The sequence below is a fragment of the Leptidea sinapis genome, chromosome 11 (genome assembly GCF_905404315.1).
Source record: "Leptidea sinapis chromosome 11, ilLepSina1.1, whole genome shotgun sequence".
NCBI lineage: Eukaryota > Metazoa > Arthropoda > Insecta > Lepidoptera > Pieridae > Leptidea > Leptidea sinapis.
Window position 1 is genome coordinate 1,081,236 of NC_066275.1, and position 22,581 is coordinate 1,103,816.

The following is a 22,581-nucleotide window of genomic DNA, read 5'->3' on the forward strand; positions in this document are numbered from 1 at the left end:
GTAAAACTGCTCGTGCGTTGTTATTAACAGTCTAAAGCCTTTTCAAATATGAGCATATCATTAACTATGTACCCACATAGTACATAGTTACCGCGCGGGTTTCGCTCAAGTATTTAGGATCGAGCTGTATTTTTTGCCACTGTGCGTTGAGGTGCATACCGCACGGGTTTTGCTCAGGAATTTAGTATCAAGTTCCATGTCTACAGCGAAATATTTTCAACTCAGAAATCTCTTCAGTCTCGAAGCTAGTATTTTGCTTAGGATTTTTTTAATGAAAATAAGGCAGAATAAGACGAGCAGGACGTTTAGCGGATGGTAATTGATACACCCTGCCCATTACAATGCAGTGCCGCTCAGGATTATTGAATAACCCAAAAATTCTAAGCGGCACTACAACTGCGCTCTTCACTTTGAGACATAAGTTGTCAAGATTCATTTTCCCAGTAATTTGAATAGGTACGGCGCCCTGCAGACTGAAACACAGTAATGTTTACACATTACTGCTTCACAGCACAATTAGGCGCCGTTGTGACCCATAATCTAGCCGGCATCCTATGCGAAGGATCCTCCCACTGGTGAGTCTCGATGCTAGAATTTTGTTTAAGTAAAAGTATTAACGACAGAAAAATGAGATTTATTTATTTTATTATACTTTTAACATGTTTTTGTGTAATTCATTTGCAATTGTATACTTTCGGGCACAAATAAAACAATTTGAAATTATTTAAATTATTTTTATTTATCACATTTATATATGTACAAACACCAAGAAGCGACATATCTTAAACTTAAATATAATTTCAGTTATGTATCATAAAGCTAAAGTTATTACTTAAATATAAAATAAGCCCTTACGTCGTAAATACTTCACGAACTCTTCATTAGATTATAAAAACAAACGGACATGGTTTTCGAATACATATACACCAAACTCACCAACATATGCCGCATGATTGCGAAACTGAACTGGGAGTGGCCAGCGCACATAGCTCAAAAGACGAAAAAGGTCTTCGAATGACGACCATTTACTGGCAGATGCCGTGTTATTAAGCCTCCCACAAGATGGCCGATGATCCGAAGGTCAAGATCGCCGGAATAGGTTGGAGAAGGGACAAATCGTTATGGAGATGTTTGGGGGAGGCCTTTATCCAGCAGTGGACGTCATTCGACTTAAATGACATAAACCTTACGTTTTAAAAATATGTATATATCTTGAAAAATTAAATGAAACGACGTTCTTGATTTCCCTAGAAGCGCGGCACTGCCTTAATTCCTTGAAAGTCAAAACGAGATGAGCATATTATTTAGTAAACAGAAGACCATCTTTATCTCGTGTTGTCAAATCCAGAGTGACTGTGACAAAAATTTTAACGTTGATCTGTCAAATGACACATCTTTGAATGTAAGATACGCCGTTCTCAACTGGTTTATTGAGCAAAACCTCATCAGAAAACGAAAAAAAAAGTGTGGTTAAAAGGTTTTTTTTCAGTTCTCAAGCCTTCAAACATAAGGGTTCAAGCGAATCGCTAGCAGATATGTGGTTTGGGGCACCCGCGGATAGCACTATAGTTTAATGGTGAAAATGTGGGTATAGGGTAGATCATACTTGATATATTTATTTATTATCTTAATACAATCATACAATCACAATTTATACATAAACAGGTGCGCATTTCACAAACTTATATAAAAACACTTAACTATGTTTGCTCGCAAACAAAATACTGTGATGAGTAATAGTAATTGAAAAAATATAGTTATAATTAGTTTTATAATAGAATACTTTTATTTCACTTTATCTTTAACTCATAAATAGAATATATACAATAGATATTATGAGTAACCTAACCAAGCTATCTTATAGTAACTAATAATACTCAAATTATTGACAATATTGTAAAATAATCACGAGACCGAAGTATATGATGCATGATGCGGTTCCTATAAAAACGCATCACTCTGTGATATAAACTGGATTTCCTCATAATATGCATGATATTTCACTGGCATCCAACCACCCACAAAACCCACAGATAACCAATGAGAGGCTGCTTTTTTTCTATTAATGAAAATAAGGGACGCGACCAGCAGGACGTTCAGCTGATGGTAATTGATACACCCTACCCATTACAATGCAGGATTATTGAAAAACCCAAAAATTCTGAGCGGCACTACAACTGCGATCGTCACCTTGAGACGTAAGTTGTCAAGTCTCATTTGCCCAGTTATTTCACTAGCTACGGTGCCCTTCAGACCGAAGCCCAATAATGTTTACACATTATTGCTTCACGGCAGAAAGTAAAAACTTGATCATTAACGATTTTTGAATATTTTGTAATAGTTAGGAAATAATTTCGCACCTACAAAAGTACTGGCATTTATGTGGTTAAATACAATATTCATTTATTGCGCTATCGTACACATAAATGACAATTTGTGTAACATAAAAAATTTAACAGAATTATTTATGTTATATAATTATATTTAGAACTATTACAATTATTATACATTAAAAAGTTTATCTCTCAGAAAAATCAACTTTCATCCATAATTTCAACGACTGTCTTGCAAATTTTCGACCAGGTCACGTGTCCTGACGCGATTTTAACATTTTATACCCATCCCAAGAAAAGTGCTCAACGCCGCTAATGAAGTTTTCACTTCAGAAAAAGACAATATGATGACTATTTTGCACGAGAAATAGTTGTATGAGCAGTACACACAGCTAGTTTTAATATTAATTGGAACAGCTATTTGAAATCCTCAAATATCTGCGTGTAAAGATGTGTAGCGGATAACGAGTACACGAATAGAATATGATTAATTCAAAAATCTACATCAAATTCAAATATTTTTATTCAAAATTGGATGTGACATCACTTATTGAAAGTCAAAAAACTACCACCCATTCCAAAATGAATGCCTCAGACCAGAGAAGAATGGGCGCAACAAACTCAGCGGGCTTTTTTTTTCATCGAATAAATATGTTTACAAAGTAAATTTATTTTGATATCATCTATTGTGATATTGCTATATTATAATAATATAAAAGCACATTTTTAAGCGAAAAACAAAATGGCTGTTCATAAACATGACAGTTGCATACAGTACAGATCAAATAATAAAATAAGTTAAAAAATCAATTAAAAAATTGAGAACAATATAATTTTGGGTAAAAATGTTACAAAAATAATACTTAACGTTGAGATACTAGTGGTAGGAAAACACATACGTCATAAAGAAATTAAAACACGCAAACAATTCATTTAAAATGAAAGCGAACACATAAATGTAGTGGTTACAATATCGTTTACTAAATGTAGGTCGGCTGGAAACATTTTTCACGTTGACCGTAAACATATTTCCAAGTATGAAATTTTCAATAAGTTGAAACTCAGCCAAATGCAAGTTACAAATATTCTGAGCAAATACATTGCCAATATCAATAGTGTTGGTATAAATTCATGTACATTCTCATTACGAATACTGCTATTGCTTTTCATTTGTAACCCTAGTGGAACTATTCTGGGACATTAGTTATGACAATTCGATAGATAAAATGTATTTTATTGATAAAATTCATTATTCGATCTGTGTTAACGATGAGACACCATTTTTAGTTTGTATATTAAAAATAATAACTGTTTTTTGGTCAAATTACAAAAAAAACTTTTACGCGTTATTCACAACACCCATTTGTCGTAACCGAAGCGAGTTTTTTTAAAATAAATTTAGCCTTATGAAATAAGAGGAAATATATTTTAATTGATTATAGCAATCTTGTATGACAATATGTATATATCTTAATGTGAAAAGTTAATTAATTCCTGGGATGTGGATGTAGATAAACTAATTTTTTTCAAATGCTTTTAGCTTCTATAGTTAAATGTAATTTATAACTACTAAAGAGCATGTATCATGTAGAATTATTATCTTTGGACAATAATGTTTTTAACTATCTACTTCTTTACGCTACATTTACAGTAAATAATGTAAATGTTAATCTTATAATGACAGTAGTTTAATTCTTTGCAACTGTAGAGTAAGGATTGGTCTCCGCTCCAACTGGATACCGCACTACGAAAGAACAATAGCTTTTATATTACAGCAGCTATTAGATGCTCGTGTGCGTGGCATCTTTCAAATTGTGCATCATACGCTTCGTGTTATTTTACATTGAAATTAATAAAATACAAAATATTTACTGATGACTTGACTTACTACGCAATTAATTTTCAATTATTAGCAAAGTTTAACAGAACATGTGGCATGCCAACGTTACACATTGCCTTGTCGTAGTATTAGTTGACCACGTCTGCGGTACTTAGTTGAAGCGCAGCGGAGACCAATCCATAATCTAAGTTTGCAACATATTTTTTTTGTGATTCTCCTCTAAACGAAAATATTACAATAATCATATTTTTGTTCAATTCATTTAAAGAAGATGTGATAATATAATGTTTAATTTTATGAACATTAGAACAGCTTCATTCATCTTAAAGCTTAATAGTTTTGATGTCAGTCGAAATTTTTTATTAGTTAGTTATATTTAATCGTAAATATTTTTTAATATAGGTCCTATACTGTCTAGTGGCACGGTATTAATTAATTACGAAACCCCATGTGTATACTTGCAAAATTGGACATCAGGAGTGTTGTAATAAATGACCAGGCCCTTTTTAAAAGTCGAGAACATTTTGTGCTGATAGCGGCGGGGAAGTATTTGGATATAAATATGCAATTACGCAACACCTTTAAAATTTTGCTTTCATTTTTTGGTATTATCAAAAATGTGACATTTTATCGAGGCCAAAGTTGACCTAAATCTTATTCACTGTGTTTTGTTGCATATCAACTTTATGTACATTTTATAAAATTATGTCATTAGTGCCATATTTATTTTATATTTAAGTATCAAATTAAGTAATTCATCGAATTTATAAAAATAAATTATAGTCCCACAAAACATACGTCTGGTAAAATATAAAGACATACCTATATAAAAATTATTAAAGAAACTATATTCTTAGTAAATACAGATTGAACATTTCGAAGAGTACTTAACCTTAATTTTCTAATACCATTTATATATTTGTTATTTCACGTGGCATTGTTTCTAAAATTAAATATACATTGTACCAGAAGATTATTTCTCCAAATTAATGTTATAAAGGAATAGGCTCAAAGTTATGTACATTTATTATTGTATCATTTGTATAACAAAATAAAAGAAGCTAAGAATCATTAAGAATTCATCTTAAATTTAAATTTATAAAAACAATCACGTTACAAAAGCATCGCTGTCGCAATCAGGCCCTTCGTTACAGAATAATTTAATGAAATATTCTTAACCAGTCTTTTCCTTACAAAAATAAGCATTAAAGGAAATGTAAAATTAAATCACACAGGTTTCAGGCGGGGATCATTTGAAAGCGAATGAACCTTTTTCTTGATTTTTAAAATGTATTTAATTGACACTTACATTTTACAAAGTCCACTTTAAAGTAATGGAATGGATCCGCACCTGATATAAATTACTAATGGTATATTATAAGATTATCCTTAGTATAACGTATACAATAAGAGCAAGCTTACTATTGAAAATAGACTTGAAAGACATTTAACACTCGAATTTGGCAGCCAAAAACTCTCGTCTTTCGATGAAAGCATAAGGGAATCTTCACCGTTATGTCCAAGTTTATTTGGACAGGGCAGAGTTTCAGGAGGTATATCAACTAATACTATTTGGTTAGCAAGAGACTTCTCATCTTCGTATTTGAATGATCCAACTTCTCCAAATGTAACATCGTCATTGGCATCTTGCTGTACTGGTTCACTTTCAGTTTCCAGATTTAGTTCTTTATCTGAATCAGTTGCAGTATTTATATTACTTTCACTTGTCTGCTCTGTTAATGAAATACAGGTAACTTCATCAAGAGCCTGCCTGAGTGGTTCACTCATTGTTTCATTTCGCAGTACCTGGATCCAGGATAGTCGGCAATCACATCGTAGTCGATTTCCTGTTAAACATAAAATTTTATGATTATCAAAATCAAATCTTATGATATTTATCATAGAACGAATTTCTTGAGAAAATCCAATGATTTTCTTTTTGTTTGGAAGGATGAAGAGCGTTGGTAGCGCAAAGGATTATGACCGCTGTTACCTCTCATCCAGGAGGCATCGCCTCTGTCCCCGGCCACTAAGTATATGTTTTAGATTTTTGAATTCGTACGTTCCTACATTTATTTGATGCTCTTACGGTGTAGGAAACGTATACTAAGATGTATAAGAAGAGAAATGGTGAAGTTTTATCACATTCTTGTTTTATCACTCATAGTTTACTTGAAGCCGATTTGCCTTAGCCTTCCATTTTATTGAAAAATCGCTTCAAGAGAAATATTTTACTGATACTTAGGAAGGCAGGTGCTACTGAATTGTTGTCAAATATTGGTGATACAACGAGTGAAGTATTCGTAGTGATTGACGCCCAAACTAAAATATTATTAACGCTACACATAATGCCACTCGTATTAAAAGTCTTAGTTATTTTATATTCAAAAATTTTTCTTCAAAGTAGAATTGCAAATCATTTGATAAAAGTCAAATCTATATATCTAGTGAGTCTAATCGATTTTACCGAGCGTTACATAGCCGAGTAAAATGACGTAATGTCATTAAATATCTACAAAATAATTTGTTCGGCGTCATTGAAGAAATTTTTCAGCTCAAAACTTCATACCATGTAATATAAGGTTCATATTGCAGTAAAATAAAATTTACGAAGATGATTCAATTAAATCCCTATAGATTTTGATAATGTCTATAATAAAATTATCATGAGAACGGACTGGTAACATTGTTGATTTTTAATAATTCACATTTCATTGTGCCTAAATCGTGTTATTACGCCATTGTTGACTTCACATGGGGAACTGTTACAGCCATTAATTGTGCTTAACACAAGAGGGGTGCTTCTGTTGGGGATTATAACCCTACAGGGAGTGTGCCTTTGTTTGTTTAAAATATAGTTATTTATCTTCTCGTGTACTTATGTCTGGTGTGTTATTAACTAAATGACATGTCTACACGCTCATGGTAATATATTTATCCAGTGACATTATTTTTAAATTATATCTCAAATGTATTTATTTTATGAAAATAAGGGACGAGACAAGCAGGACGTTCAGCTGATCGTAATTGATACGCCGTGCCCATTACAATGCTCAGGATTCTTGTAAAACCCAAAAATAGCGGCAGTATAATTGCGCTCATCACCTTGAGACATAAGATATTGTCTCATTTGCCCAGTAATTTCACTAGCTACGGCGCCCTTCAGACCAAAACACAGTAATGTTTACACAATACTGCTTCACGGCAGAAATAGGCGCCGTTGTAGTACCCATAATCTAGCCGGCATTCTATGCTAAGGAGCCTCCCACTGGTGCAAAGGAGCATTTTATGAGCGTTCAAGGCCAAGCCTTTATAATATGATAATTCTATAACAGAAACTTCTAAATTGATTCTATTTGATATACTACAATCAATATAGAAATATGTAACTCTATTGATTTTTATTTTGCAATTGTATTTTATGGGTTTTATTTAATTAAATTAATTTATCTACTAAAAATTATTTTCAACATCAATCGTTTTCGCACGTCATTAAATAATATTTTATAACCCAATGATTTAAACCATTAAAAATACAAACCGTAATTAAATAGTTTAAAAGTAAGAAATATATAGTTACCACTCAAATATAAAACTGATGTTTTTTGCTTCAAATTGTCTAAGATAGGTTTCACTATCTCGTACGTAAATATTTCAATGTCATTATTTCTTAAATCCAACAATTCCAGCCCTCTTACACCCTCTAAAAGCACTTCGTTCACTGACTGCAATTTGTTACCAGTCATCGTTAATTTCTGAAGCATCGCCAATCCATCAAAAGCCCTCTCCGATAAGTATTTCAATTCATTATTATCTAAAAGCAGTTCATTCAAATTCCACAACTCAATAAATGTCAAGTCTCCAATCATTGACAACTTGTTGGACCTTAGATCCAATCTTGTTAAATTTGAGAGTCCTCTAAAAGTGTCTCTAGTAAGTACAGAAATGAAATTTGCTTCCAGTACTAGATCGTTTAGTACATTTAGATGCTCGAAACAGCTATCGTGAGCTAGATTAATACTATTAAAAGATAAATCGAGATATCTGAGATTTGGTAAATCGACGAAAACATCCCTCTGGATTTCGGTCACTTTATTTCCTTTTATAGTCAAGTTTACGAGCGATGGGAGGTTTGCGAACGCGGAAAAGTCCAACTCCATTATTTTGTTGTTCATTAACGTTATTTCCCTCAGAGCAGTCATGTTTGTGAATGTCTTTTTCTCAATTTTGTTCAAGGTTGCATAATGAATTTGTATTTTTTGCAACTTCTTTAATTTGTGTATGACGTTAAAAGGTATAAATTTTAAGGCGCCGTCTGAACGTACGTTGAAAGTTAGTTTTTCTATGAATGGTTGTGAATTGAAACTTGACCAGATTGGATCTGTTTCATCTATGCCACCATTAAATACCCAACAATCTGCTCTTTTGGCAGTTTTTATGTCTGTATTCTCACAATAGCAATGAACTTTGGATTCTCTATTTGATATTTCACACATATTGTCTTTAGCTTCCACGGCGTGGTATCTTCGCTCATTTTTATCTCTACGTTTTTCATTTAGACGGCTTTCAGTGTAGGATATTTGAACTGAGGTCAACGCGAGAGCCAGGAGTAAATATTGAATGAGAGACTCCATGATTCACAGTTTTTCACTAAGCCTGAAACAAACAAAACATAATATTAAACAGTTGTTTGCATTTTTCAATTTGCATCCAAGTTTTGTGCAAACGTAGGCATGTGTGTTTGGGTATCTGAGCTTTTTTAATTACGAAGTACTTATTGTAAGACTTATTCACATGTATATTTTTAGTATGTATTAAATAAGATATACCATATTATATAGTATAGATATAAATGAGCATTAAGATGTCCTTTTTATAATATGTAATGAATATAACCTAAAAATATTACTTAATGCTGTAAAACTATTCATATTGCTGGTAATAAGATATAGTATAAAATAAGCTTCTTTGTCGGTTAATTTTCTTTGTAATTATTAAATTGAAGCATTATAAATATACGATTGATTCATGCATCAGTTTTTGTATCGTAACCTTTTCTGAGTTTAAATATTTATAAGTCTATATTATAATATATTACTAGCTGACCCGACAGACGTTGTTCTGTATATAATAAATAAAATAATGTTTTTGTATGAATTTGTCAATAATATATCATAACATCAAAAATTACTTCGTAAAATATGCACCCTGCTGTCGTAATGAAATTGTTTCACAGCAGAACTGTCAAACCGTTCGTCAATAAATTCTCTCATAGAAATTATGTATGGACACATCAAAGGAAAAACAAATTTGTTGTTTTTATTTAATTTAGCAGCATTTTCCTATTTATTCACCTTTTAAACCTTCCCTGGACTTCCACAAATAATTCAAGACCTAAATTGGCCAAATCGGTCCAGCCGTTCTCGATTTTTAGCGAGACTAACCAACAGCAATTCATTTTTATATATATAGACTGCATGGGGAAATTATTTTTCACTATGAAAATAAATATATACTTTTTATTGTAGACAGCATAGTTTATACAACATGACAGTATGACACGATATGAGAGGTAATTAATATGATAGATTCATATGTTCCAAATCAATTCACACAGGTGAAACATAGCTCACAATTTCAACACAACACGCTATGCTTTAAATTTGCAGACAGGTTGCACTCAGACTAATTTGTGACCCGGGTTGGGTAATCGTCCTTTGTGTCACTATTATCTGTATTGTTGCCTTTGAAGACTAACTATTGTGGTGATATTATTGTGACTGTGCTTTGTTGAGACTTATGAGTGGATATTACAAGGGTGAGTGTAATATCCCTATCCATATAAGAGTAGATATTTGATTGCAAACTAGAAAAACCGTCTTTTGTTGATTAAGTGTCAGTCAATTTTAATTTACTGCATTCCTGTCTGGGGTTGTGCCACTAAAACTAAATTCTTAACTGTGGAAAGATCAGAGAGAGCCCTTTTAAAAGTGACATTTCTAAAGCCAAGACTCTATTGTACTGAACAATTATATAAAGACTGGGACGTACTATCCGTTAGAAAACTTTATGTCCTTCATGTTACTCTTAAAAGACACAAAACTTTAATGCCTGATCCTTCTTACCTTTTGAAAAGAACAAAACATGTTATTATTAAGCCAACTAGTGTAAAGACCACTTTTGCAATGCGACAGTTTATGAAACAATCAGAACATGTGTATAACCTTATTAATGAAAAACTCAAGATCTATATGCGTAACAAAGTGGAATGTAGACGAAGTTTAACCACTTGGTTGAAATCTATGAATTATGAGGAAATGGAAGAGCTATTTAACTACACGGAGTAAATTTTAGGTATACCTATATATATATATAGGTTGATAGTACAATAAGTAGTGTTTTACGAAAAGTAACAATGACACACACCACATACACGCACACATGCTCATACACACACATACTCACAAACATACACATACACACACACACAAACACAGACATCCTGTTTGTATAATATTTTTCTTATGTTAAATTATATTTTTAGACTTAATTTGTGATCTCTAGTTTTCGGTACTGTTAATTTTAATTGATATGGAAGAGCGTGGCCTTCTGGCACAGGTGTTTCTCACTTAATAGAAAGTCACATCCACTATTATGTTTGTACCATTTTTGTTACAGAAATAAATATTTTTTCATTTTTCATTTTCATTTCAAGTGTACAAGAGTTCCGTTTAAATTCTCGACTACTGCATTCATTAAAGGGATTGAGTAATTAGATATATAATTAATTAATTAAAAAATAAAATATAACATTTTTAGTGCCTCTAAATGGCGTTGGAATCGCTTATGAAGAATGAACGAAATACATTTGTCTGTGGTCCGCGGTGTGAGAAAGAGATGACGTTCTACAGTCGTTGCATAAGTTTGTCTCTCTTACTCGAACCATATGCGCTGCGTTTCGAAACCTAAAATTATATGAATTTAGCCGTTTTTTGCGTAGAAAATACTAAAAATATATTTAAAAATCGCTCTTTATAGCTTCAAATTATAAACCATAAAGCCCTTTTTTGTTCTTATTAAATAATACTAAAATAAATATACAATATAGTTCATTGAATTACAAATTAAATGTTTCCTTAGGTGTTTCATTTTCGGTATTTATTTTCGGTATTTTGTTTTATAAAAAAGTCCAACAAAATAATTACATCTCATCTTTCATCAATAAAATTTTCCTTTTCTGTATGTTTTCAGTATTTTGAATTTCTTGATTTGACGTCAACCTAAAATGGATAGCTCTAATGACGTCGTGGTACGAAATAACAAAGCAGTTCATTTTAGGTTCTCAATTGAATCGCAATAATAGTTCATGGTAAGCCCGCAATTTATTATAGGGCTAGCTTCACACCCCGCAAGATATAACTATTGCTTCGATAGTTAGTAGATGATTGAGGTACATACAATAAATGGCTATGGCTTAGTGCAGTAGACGACGTTCTTAATAAAATTTTCATGAGAAGATCTGGACAATCATCCTTATTTTGAGCTATTTTCAAGAATGAAAAGCAATGTCAGAGATCATACGTCGTTTCTCAAGCGGTAGTAAATGTTGCTTTTTACAATGTTGCTCGTAGGACTTTGAAATGTATCTGAATTTTTGAATATTTTCTATTCGAGAAATATATGAAGAATACAAGAGACTCCAGATGTGAGAGGCATATTCTAAGTGACCACGAACGAAGTTGCAGTACAATATCTTCAGTGTCTTGACTTGATGGAAACCACGCGAGCTTCTTATAATAAAACCAAGGGCTTTCATAGCTTTTGATATAGTTGAATCTATATGTTGATCGAATAATAGCTTCGAATCAAGTAAAACACTGAGGTCTCGTATTTTCACATTTCAACTGGTATTCAAATATTATAGGATGCCGCTTTCGCGTGAATGTCATTACGCTACATTTTGATGGGTTTAAGTCTAGGCTATGATCATCACAATACTTTTGCAATCGGCGCAGATCTTCTTGTAGTGCTATTGCATCCACTAGTGACGATACCTTGTTGTAGATTTTGATATCGTCAGTAAAGCATAATATTTTGGCGGTAAATAAGCAAGTATCGACATCTTATACAAATATTGCGAGCAATAGAGGGCCAAGCAAGGAACCCTGAGGAACGGCCACTCGATATGGGTACCCACCCTGAGATATAGTTACTGATAATAACAGATTGAGTACGACTATGAATATAGGAGGAAAACCATCGTAACAAATCACCGCTGATTCCAATGTCATAGAGCTTATTGAGAAGGATGTCATGGCGTATTCGGTCGAATGCCTTACTGAAGTCGGTGTAAATTACAATATCAGCTTGCTGCATTGTTTCAGTTATATAATGATTAAGAAGTGAAAGAATAGAGATAGACGAGCGACCTTTAAGGAAACCATGCTGATACCATGACGAATAATTATTGGATTGATCGTATCAGTGAGTAGGTTCGTACTATACGATGTTAGAAAAAAGTGTTTGCAAAATACTTTTTGTTAGCGTTTTAACTGACTTGAAAAAGAATTGGATGTTCTCAATTTAATTGTGTGTTTGTTTTTGTATGTTTGCTACCTAGTATCCCCATCGTTTATGAAACAATTTGCATTTTTTTTTTCATTTGTAAGTAACTCCCGAATTGGTCCCATTGGAAGAAGTAGTCGTAGAACTAGAACTGATTTATTAATCATGGATATTTCCAGAACCAAATCAAACTTGTTCGATGGTTTGGGTTTTATTCTGTTCCATGTATGTTGGAGTGGGGGGTTAGGACGGGGGGCCTTAATAAGCTTTTCAACCTTTATATAAACGCACTTATAGAGGAGCTTAGCAGCACGTGTGCCGGTTGCATTATTGGATATGTGAACGTAAATAACATCAGCTATTCTTATGATAGAGCGCTGGTGAGTGCATCTGCATGCGGATTTGTCAAAACTGCTTGGCATAATATGTGAAAAGTAAGCAAATTATCACGGCTTGTAATAAAAAAAAAAAAATTGAAACCAAAATTTGGTATGTCTTATTCAAGATTTACGAACCATACGTTACACGAACGATTGGCTCAGTTGGAAGAGCCAGCCAATCGATATATCTCTAAATAGCACTTCTACAAATTGTATTTATTAATTTAATAGGTAAATAAAACAGAATTACAAAAAATCCATAGTTAAAAAAAACTATCAGCTAAATACAAGATAGGCTGCAACTCCACGAGGGTGTGTGCACAGCATAAATAACTATTAAAATACAATAATAATAGCGATTTTAAAACTAGCTTTAGGTAATGTAATATTATAAAAGAAAAAGACAGAGAAAATATATATTTGTACAACTAGACGTGAATAATTACGGGAAGGGTAGGTATATTGAGATTTCTTTAATTTACTAAATAAATTTAAATATTAACTTATGAAGGAATTAATAAAAACTAGATTTCCATTTACAAACAGATGAACTGTGGAAGTCAGGTACTTCACTATTTTCGAGGAGTAGCAGGGCAATGTATTGACGACAAATTCTATAGATAGGGAAGGACACGTTATTATTACAGAACGGAATACGGAACTATTCATATCTTGAAGACCGATTGGGAACTCTTACATGAAAGTCCGACAAGAAGGTAGTAGAAATTGTGCCATCGAGTATTTTGAATGATGTCGTAAGGCCTTGCAATTTGAGACGACTCAAGGCTTTGTAACTTAAAGTAAGATAGCCTTTCCTCATATGTAGTCAGCTCCCTTTTAAGACCAAAGCTAATCGAGAATACGCGTTGACGTTTTTGAATAGACTCATGCATATCAGTATATGTATTATATTGAGGTGACCAGACAATGAAGGCGTACCCAAGTTGGGTTAGGATAAGCGACTTATAGGGAAACAGTAAACTATTTGGTGACTTGAATTCTTTAGAAGATCTAGTTAACTACATTTCTTGGCCATTACTTCATAGTAATATTTAAAAGGAAGTTTCGAGTGAAAAGCAACACCTAGATCCCATAAAACAAACTTCCGCTCAAGTGGCATATTATCAATTTTATAGCCGAACAAAACTGGGTTTTTAATACGAGTGAATGATATAATGGCGCATTTCTTATACTCAAGCCCAATATTAGCACTACACCAATCGAATAGAGTATCAAGATCAAATTGTAGATTAATACAATCACTAACAGCTTTAATTCGACTAAAAATTTTAAGGTCATCCGCATAAAGGAGAGAAATATTTCTTAACCTGATTTCTGATCCCTAATCAGGTAATTAATATTTATGATATTTTTTTAAATAAAGGACGAGACACAATGCAGTGCCGCTCAGGATTCTTAAAAAACCCCAAAAATTCTGAGCGGCACTACAACTGCGCTCGTCACTTTGAGACATAACATGTTAAGTCTCATTTGCCCAGTAATTTCACTGGCTACGGCGCCCTTCAGATCGAAACACAGTAATGCTTCACGGCAGAAATAGGCGCCGTTGTTGTACCTATAATATAGCCGGCATCCTGTGCAAAGGAGCCTCCCACTGGTGAGCATAATATGAAGGGGCCGAAATGGTTCACAATAAACTTAATCATCACAATAATTATTTTGCACTTTCGTGTTACGAAGTTTGGGAATGTCAAATTATCAGTTCTAATGAGCATTTCATTGCTTTCATGCGTCACACTATATCCGGTACATAAATATGCTATTTATTAGATTCATCCTATAATTTAATAGGCGCTTTATGTGCTGGTTAACACATTTATACATTATGAAACACAAACCATATCTTTATTCGATAGATGAGTCACAAGTTGCCTGTTTACTTGTACATTGTATGAAGCAGGGCCTTAACATCTCAATTATGTACATGTACGATTCTTCAGAAACAATTATGGCTCAAATTCACCTATCCAACTTATCTCAAAATTATATAACAGTAAATTCAATAGTAATAGTAGTATAGATATAAATTTTAATACATTTGGCAATTTAAAAAAATACGCTTTTGAACCCTTATAATTTGGAAGTATAAAATTATAGTTTTTAGTAATAGTAAACACATATTGTAGTAGTATTACTTAACTTACAATAATAAATGAAGGCAACGCTGTGCATACCTATAAGTTAGATACACAAATATTAAATATAAGAAATGTTACATTATAAGTAGTCATAATATTAATTGTATGTCTAGTTGGTAAGCCTTTTATAATAAATAAATGTCCTAAATAACGAGTACAATTATTTCAAAGCCGCTCAGAATGTTGGGTTGCAATAATAATCCTTTGCGGCACTGCATTGTAATAAAAAGGACGTTTTACTTACCATCAATATCTTTAGTGTTTAATCCGCAAAGGTTTTTTAGTGTACGTAGATAATTTAGTTACAATCCTGGATTTGGGGTTGGTTTCCGCTGCTCTCTAACTAGATACTGCACCAACACACCTAAGAACTGTAGCTTAATTATAACGGCAACTATTAGACGCTTGTGTTCGTGGCATCTTGACACCCAATAGCATTTTTAAAATTTTGTCAAATACGCCTTGTGTTATTTTACATTGAAATTAATAAAATACAAAATATTAACTGATGATATGTGATCCCAGTGTCTTTCTTATTTCTTGTACTATTCTTTTTACAAAGTTTTACTACGTAACCTTTAAAATTTTTTAAAATTTTTGTTTCAATTATAAGCAAAGTTTAACAGAACATGTGTCACGTCAACGTCACACATTATTCGAGACTGGCTCGAGTACGCCCACTTGAGTGATTACTTGCCGCACTTTGCGACTACAGCTGCGGTATCTAGTTGGAGCGTATTTAAGAAAGTAGCTCTATTAATACTTAATTGGGAATTTTTCTCCTTTAATCTAAATTTATTTATGCCTCAAAAAACATCACACTGTATATAAAAGCCCTTTTTAGAACAAACAAGTCCCTTAGTTAATAAAAACTAAATTTAAGATTCAACCTGTATTTTCATTCAAGAATACAATAACCGGCTCGCTTTTAATTAGAGCCTTTAATTAGTTCTTCTCTTACACGACTCGCCTTTTGTTATGTCAATGATTATTATGTATTGGAGTTTTAACTCTTTTGTTAATTAGAACAAAAGTCTTTGATGCTCGCTAAGATTCTTTTAGAGATTAGGTTTTTTGTTTGAGGACTTTTTGTTTAATATTACGTTTAAGTTTCTAAGAAAATAACTTAATTTCTAAGCCTATAATGATTTTACTATCTTGTCCATATGATCATAAGCGATACAAATGTTAACGAGTAATTTATACTTGGAAAAACGGGTTGTACTCCGGGAGTGAAAACTTGAATATTAACGTTGTGCATTTTTGAATATTTTGGAATAATTCCGCACGAATTGCTTTATTTATCAGTATAAAAGTACTAGCATTTATGTGGTAAAATACAATATTCATTTATTGCGCTATAGTACCTAACATTATAATTTATATTACATTTTAAGGTATAAAAGGTAAATTGCGGTATGCGATTAATGACGTATTAAAAAAACTACTTCCTAGATCTCGTTCAAGCCATATTTCGGTGGAAGTTTGCATGGTAATTTACATCACATTTTTTAGTTTATCATTGTCGTATTTAAGAAGTATAAGGGGGGGGACACATTTTACCACTTTGGAAGTGTCCCATAAGAACACAATGATATTAGGAACCTCAATATAACTTTCGAAGACCTATCCGCAGATACACATATGGGTTTGATGAAAAAATTTTGAGTTTCAGTTTCAGTTGTTTTTTTTTTCTATTATTGTGTGAAAATCTTAATGCGGTTTACAGGATACATCTACTTGGTAAGTACCAAGTTTCAATAATATAGTTCTTATAGTTTCGGCAAGAAGTGTCTGTGACATAAGGAGGGAGATACATACAGACAGACATGACGAACCTTTTCCCTTTTTTTTGCCATTTGGGCACGTACACATATCTAATGAGATGCAACAGAACGAAAGATTCACGTTACTTTTTTTAATATAATATTCATTGTTTGTAGTAATTGTCTAAAAAGTCGTTATAAATAGTATGACTCACAGAAATGTATATTACCCACATACTGCAGCCCACTATTATAAATAATTGTTTGTTGCCATACTCAGAAGTAGTGTGTATATTTGCAGTGTAATCAAGACTCTCTTGACTAATTAATAATGGAAGGGTAGTAGATGCACTCAATGTTTAATGAGTAAATTCTGGGTCAGACATACATGGTAATAGAATATTAATAATAATAGCCTTTATTAAAAATCTATAAATTAGTCTAGTTACTATTTATAAACTAGTTGTTATTTATAAACAATTTGTTATGTTTTTAAAGTGATTACCCTCACTTCTAGGATTAATACACAAACAAAATTTTATGAACTATGCGTTCCGTGCCAGAGCTCCGGCACGGAACACCAGAGGTTGTGGTTTTGAGACCCGCATCGTTCATAAAATTTTGATTTAAAATTTTATTTGTGTATTAATCCTAGAAGTGAGGGTTATCACTTTAAAACATAACAAATTGTTTAGATGCACAAGAGCGACATTTCAAGTCAATTTCCTTATATGCAATTATTGGGGTTGAGCAGGTTATCAACTGTAAAGTAGAGCCTTTAGATGAAGCCACAACCTGAGAGTTGAACAAAGCAAACAAGATTTTATGACGTTACGTCACTCGAACGGTTATCTCAGTTGGCACAGTACTTTACAGAGCCGAGAAATTCTTTTCAAATTTTATTTATGTAATTTATTTATATAAAAATACTTAAGTTATAATTTACTTTCTCTTTAGACACCGGTTTCTAGATTACGTTTCTTGCTTTCCCTTCGCATAAGCCTCCCCAATGGTAATTAGAATACCTATATTTTAATGATCTACGGACGGTGGGTTCAATCTCAAGCTGAACCACCAAAAAATCAGCAAATTGTTTTCTGTATTTTTTATAACCTAAGTATTTTATGATAATATACACATAGTTATACATATACATAATATTATATTTAAGTTATACGTTGAAACCAGACAAGGCATGTCACACAAATTCTTACGGCGCTTCGAATAGTCACAATTTTATACAAATTAATTTTGAAAACAAAATTTATGAACGATGCCGCGACCTCTCGCGTTCCATGCGAGCGCTCTTCCACTGAGCCAACCGACTGACGTAATGTTCGTAAATCTTGATATGTCTTTGTTCAACTCTCAGCTTAATTTGTGTAATTAATCCTAGAAGTGAGGGTTACCATTTAAAAAAAAACAAGAAATCCCAATATTATAAAAATCATTTAAAAATTTAAGATAATAATTATTTTAAAATTTGTATAAAATTACATTGTTCATAAACACTAGTCAAATATGTAGTATATAACTTTTTTCACAATTTTTTCGAAAGCAAGTAATATATTTCAAAGGTATAATATTGGTTGGTTTCCATGAATTCCTGTTTCGAACCTCACGTTCATAAAATAGGATTCATATTTTGATAAAATGAATTTCATAGTCCTTTGTTTCGTTCATTCGTTTGTCGAAGAACTGTATATTTAAATATGTATTGGAAAGCCTTTGTATCAATGCTCTTTGGATGTTTCACTACTCCGAACGACAGGCAAGGTTCGCGATTGTAAAATAAAGTTTCAAATCAAAGAGCTAAATGTCGTTACTTCCGTTCGACTTGACTTCAGCTTCAAAAAACTTTAAGCAAACTGCTTTTTATTATTTCAAAGATGTTCCGTGTATAACGTTGCTGTTTTTGTATTGTTAAATGAATGAATGAATGAATGAATCAGTATTTATTGCAAACAATGTAAAGATTAATACAATATATATAATCTTAGTACTAGTCTAAGCTAAGTGCTCTGTGAACGGCTGGATCACTTGGCGTTGCGTAGAGACGTCGCTTCAATGTGTGTCTTCTACCGCATTTATCACGGGGAGTGTTCCGAAGAGCTGTTTAACCTGATTCTTGCCGCCGAATTCCACCTTCGCACGACAAGCCACAAGTTAGGATATCATCCCCACCATCTGGATGTGTGGCGGTCCTCCACAGTGCGGTTTTCAAGGAGCTTTCTCCCTCGTACTACAAAGCTGTGGAATGAGCTTCTTTGTGCGGTGTTTCCGGGACGATACGACATGGGTACCTTCTAAAAAAGCGTGTACACCTTCCTTAAAGGCCGGCAACGCTCTTGTGATTCCTCTGGTGTTGCAAGAGAATGTGGGCGGCGGTGATCACTTAACACCAGGTGACCCGTACGCTCGTTTGTCCTCCTATTCCATAAAAAAAAAATCTAATATAAGTAATATTCTAAGCTATGTAATATTCTAATATAAGTAATATTGTGAACTATGTAATATTCTAATATAAGTAATATTGTAAGCTATGTAATATTCTAATATAAGTTATATTCTAAGCGAAGTAACTTCCTAATCTAAGTAATATTCTAATCTAATTAATATTCTAAGCTAAGTAATATTCTAATCGTAGTAATATTCTAATTTTAGTGATATTCTTAATCTTCTACATCGTTCGCTTGTCTTCTGACATAGATTATTTTTTTGTCCATTTTTCTATATTGCTTATTAAGGTGTGTCCTGCCCATCGCCATTTTAATCCTTTTATTTTTTTTCTTTGAATGCTTTGTTGACACACTTTAAATTTTTGCATATTTTTCTATGTTAAGGACCATGTTTGGCATCCATATCAAATCAAATCAAATTTTTGGTTAAATGCACATATTGAAAACTTTGCTCTTAAGTTTTTTTTTTATGGAGTAGGAGGACAAACGAGCGTACGGGTCACCAGTTGTTAAGTGATCACCGCCGCCCACAATCTGTTGCAACACCAGAGGCATCACAGGAGCGTTGCCGGCCTTTAAGGAAGGTGTACGCGCGTTTATTGAAGGTACCCATGTCGTCGTCGTAGTTTCTGGGAGATTTCATTAGCTTTTATTATATTTTTTAAAGACCAGTATCTTCTTCAAGATTATACTGGTATTTAAAAGGCATAAAAGGCATTTATTTTCTCAAAATTGATTCCTTTAGAATTCTTTTTGATGTCATTTCTAATAACTACTAGATACTACTACCGCTTCGGAAACAAATGGCGCTCTGAGAGAGAAGAAGCGGCGCAAGAAACTCTTCCAGCATTCTTTTTTTTGCGCTCTTTTCAATAAAAATATACAATATTGTACAGTCATTTCTATCGCTATAAAATAATCACAATCTAGTCACAGGCTGTCCGATCATTTAGATATTCAGCAGTGGAGTAATAGGATTTACGACAGAGCCATTTTTTTATAAAACATTTAAATTTATTTATAGATAATGCCTGAACAGTGGCTGGGACTTTATTGTAGAAGTGTATACATTTACCCTTAAAGCTATTATGTATCTTATGAAGCCTACTAGAATTAGTTACAAGCAATCCCTTATTTCTAGTGTTATAATAATGAATTTTCATTATTATAACACTATTAAGAGCAAAAAGGTACTGACAATGAACAGTCATAATATTTATTTCTTTAAATTTTTCTTTGAGAGACTGTCTATAACCAAGCTGATATATAGCACGAACAGCTCTCTTTTGCAGTGCAAACACTATATCAATGTCAGCAGCATGACCCCATACTAATATACCGTACGTCATGATGCTGTGAAAATAACTGAAGTACACTAATCTAGCGGTCGCAACATTCGTGTACTCTCTAATCTTTCTAACTGCATTTAAGACAGGGAATCTGTACGTCATACAAAATAACAAAAACAAACTTGCATGTTCACATTAAGGATTGGTTTCTACTACGCTTCAACTAGATACCGCAAGCTAGTCACAAAGCGCGGCAACTAATACTACGCCCAAGTGAGCGTACTCGAGGCAGTCTGGAACTGTATGACTTTGACGATCGAATGATTCGAAATGTTTTAATTATTCGATGACGAATAATTAAAACTAAAATACCGGGTTGCGTAGTAAAACCTTGTAAAACTAATACTACAAGAAATAAGAAAGATACTGGGATCACTATCATTAGTAAATATTATGTATTAATAAAATACTAATACAAAATGTAGATAGGGCCAAGTCTCTCAGGAATAAAACTTAGAAGATTTAATTGAAATCTATTCAGTAGTTTTTCCGTGATACACACACAAATGAAAACCTCTATCATATTATTATATAGATTAAACTCGTTCTTTTGTAAAATTAACCTGCTTACGTTACCAGATTGCTAAATTGAATGTTCACTTATACATACAATATTATTGGAGACATCCAACTTCAATTTTTCGCTGTATCGTTGGGAAATTTCTGTTAAAATACGAAATTTACATACGAATAGCAATTTTAAAAGTTTATTCGAATAACGAACAATATTCCTAGTTCCTACTCATACTGCAGTGTGTTCAAGGTACCAATATTTGGGTTCTAATATCCGGATGACCGGATATTAGAACCTAATAAAAATAAATAAATAAATATTGGCTCCAGCTATGTTGATCTACGTATTTATTAAAAACATTTTTGCTTTTTGTAATTATGTGGTTTATTAAAATTTATATGAAAAGTAGAGACAGCATATGTACGATATTATAAATAAACTAGCTGACCCAGCAAACGTTGTTTTGCCATTTTTAGTAATAAAAAAAATCAATAGTTAAAATAGTATGAAAATAGATGCAACCGATTCTCAGACCTACCAATTTTATCGTACTACAATTATTGTATTCAATTGCCATCTTGCAACCCTATAACGGTTTTGTGGATGGAACAGAATAATATAAAAATCGCGATACAAAAATAGTTGTAGATTGAAGAAGGGCGAAAATTTGAAGTCGTACTTTTCAGTAATAGGAAGTACTTTTCAATGTTGAATCATAATAAAATAAAATAAAATAAAAAGTCAAGAAAATATATTTAGGGGTGGGTCACACTTATCATTAAAGGGTATGAAAAATAGATGTTGGCTGATTCTCAGAACGACGTACGTACTCAGGCGTACGAACCCGAAACAAAAAACCAGCCACGAGTTTAGGTGTTCGAAAATGAGTTAAAGCCAACAAAAATTATTCGTTCACGGAGTGTTGCAAAAAAAAAATGGTGGCCACGTTTGTCTCCAAAACCGGCCATGTTGCGACTATTCCTCTTGAGGGACAAAGAACGGTTTATGCATAATGGTATGCTAGCATTTGTTTGCCACAGGTCGTTTCTGAACTCCGTAAAGAGAACTGCAACCGCCGCATCATCCTCCATCACGACAATGCGAGTTCTCACACCGCGCACAAAAAAAAAGAGTGTTTAGAGCAAGAAAAGATAGAATTATCAGACCACCCGCCGTACAGCCCCGACCTAAACACTAATGATTTCTATACTTTCCC

At 32.9% G+C, this 22,581-nt stretch overlaps 1 protein-coding gene across 1 annotated transcript in view; it reads right to left on the reverse strand.

Moving 5' to 3' along the window:
* Positions 1-726: 726 nt before the first annotated feature.
* LOC126966679 (connectin-like) overlaps positions 727-22,581 on the reverse strand; it is a 38,179-nt gene continuing 16,324 nt past the window's right edge. The window contains exons 2-3 of the mRNA XM_050810831.1: positions 7,754-8,829; positions 727-6,020 (exon numbers count right to left, since the gene is read on the reverse strand). Of these exons, the coding sequence (XP_050666788.1) occupies positions 5,563-6,020; positions 7,754-8,807 (1,512 nt within the window). The 5' untranslated portion in view covers positions 8,808-8,829 and the 3' untranslated portion in view covers positions 727-5,562. The remainder of the gene's footprint in view (positions 6,021-7,753; positions 8,830-22,581) is intronic.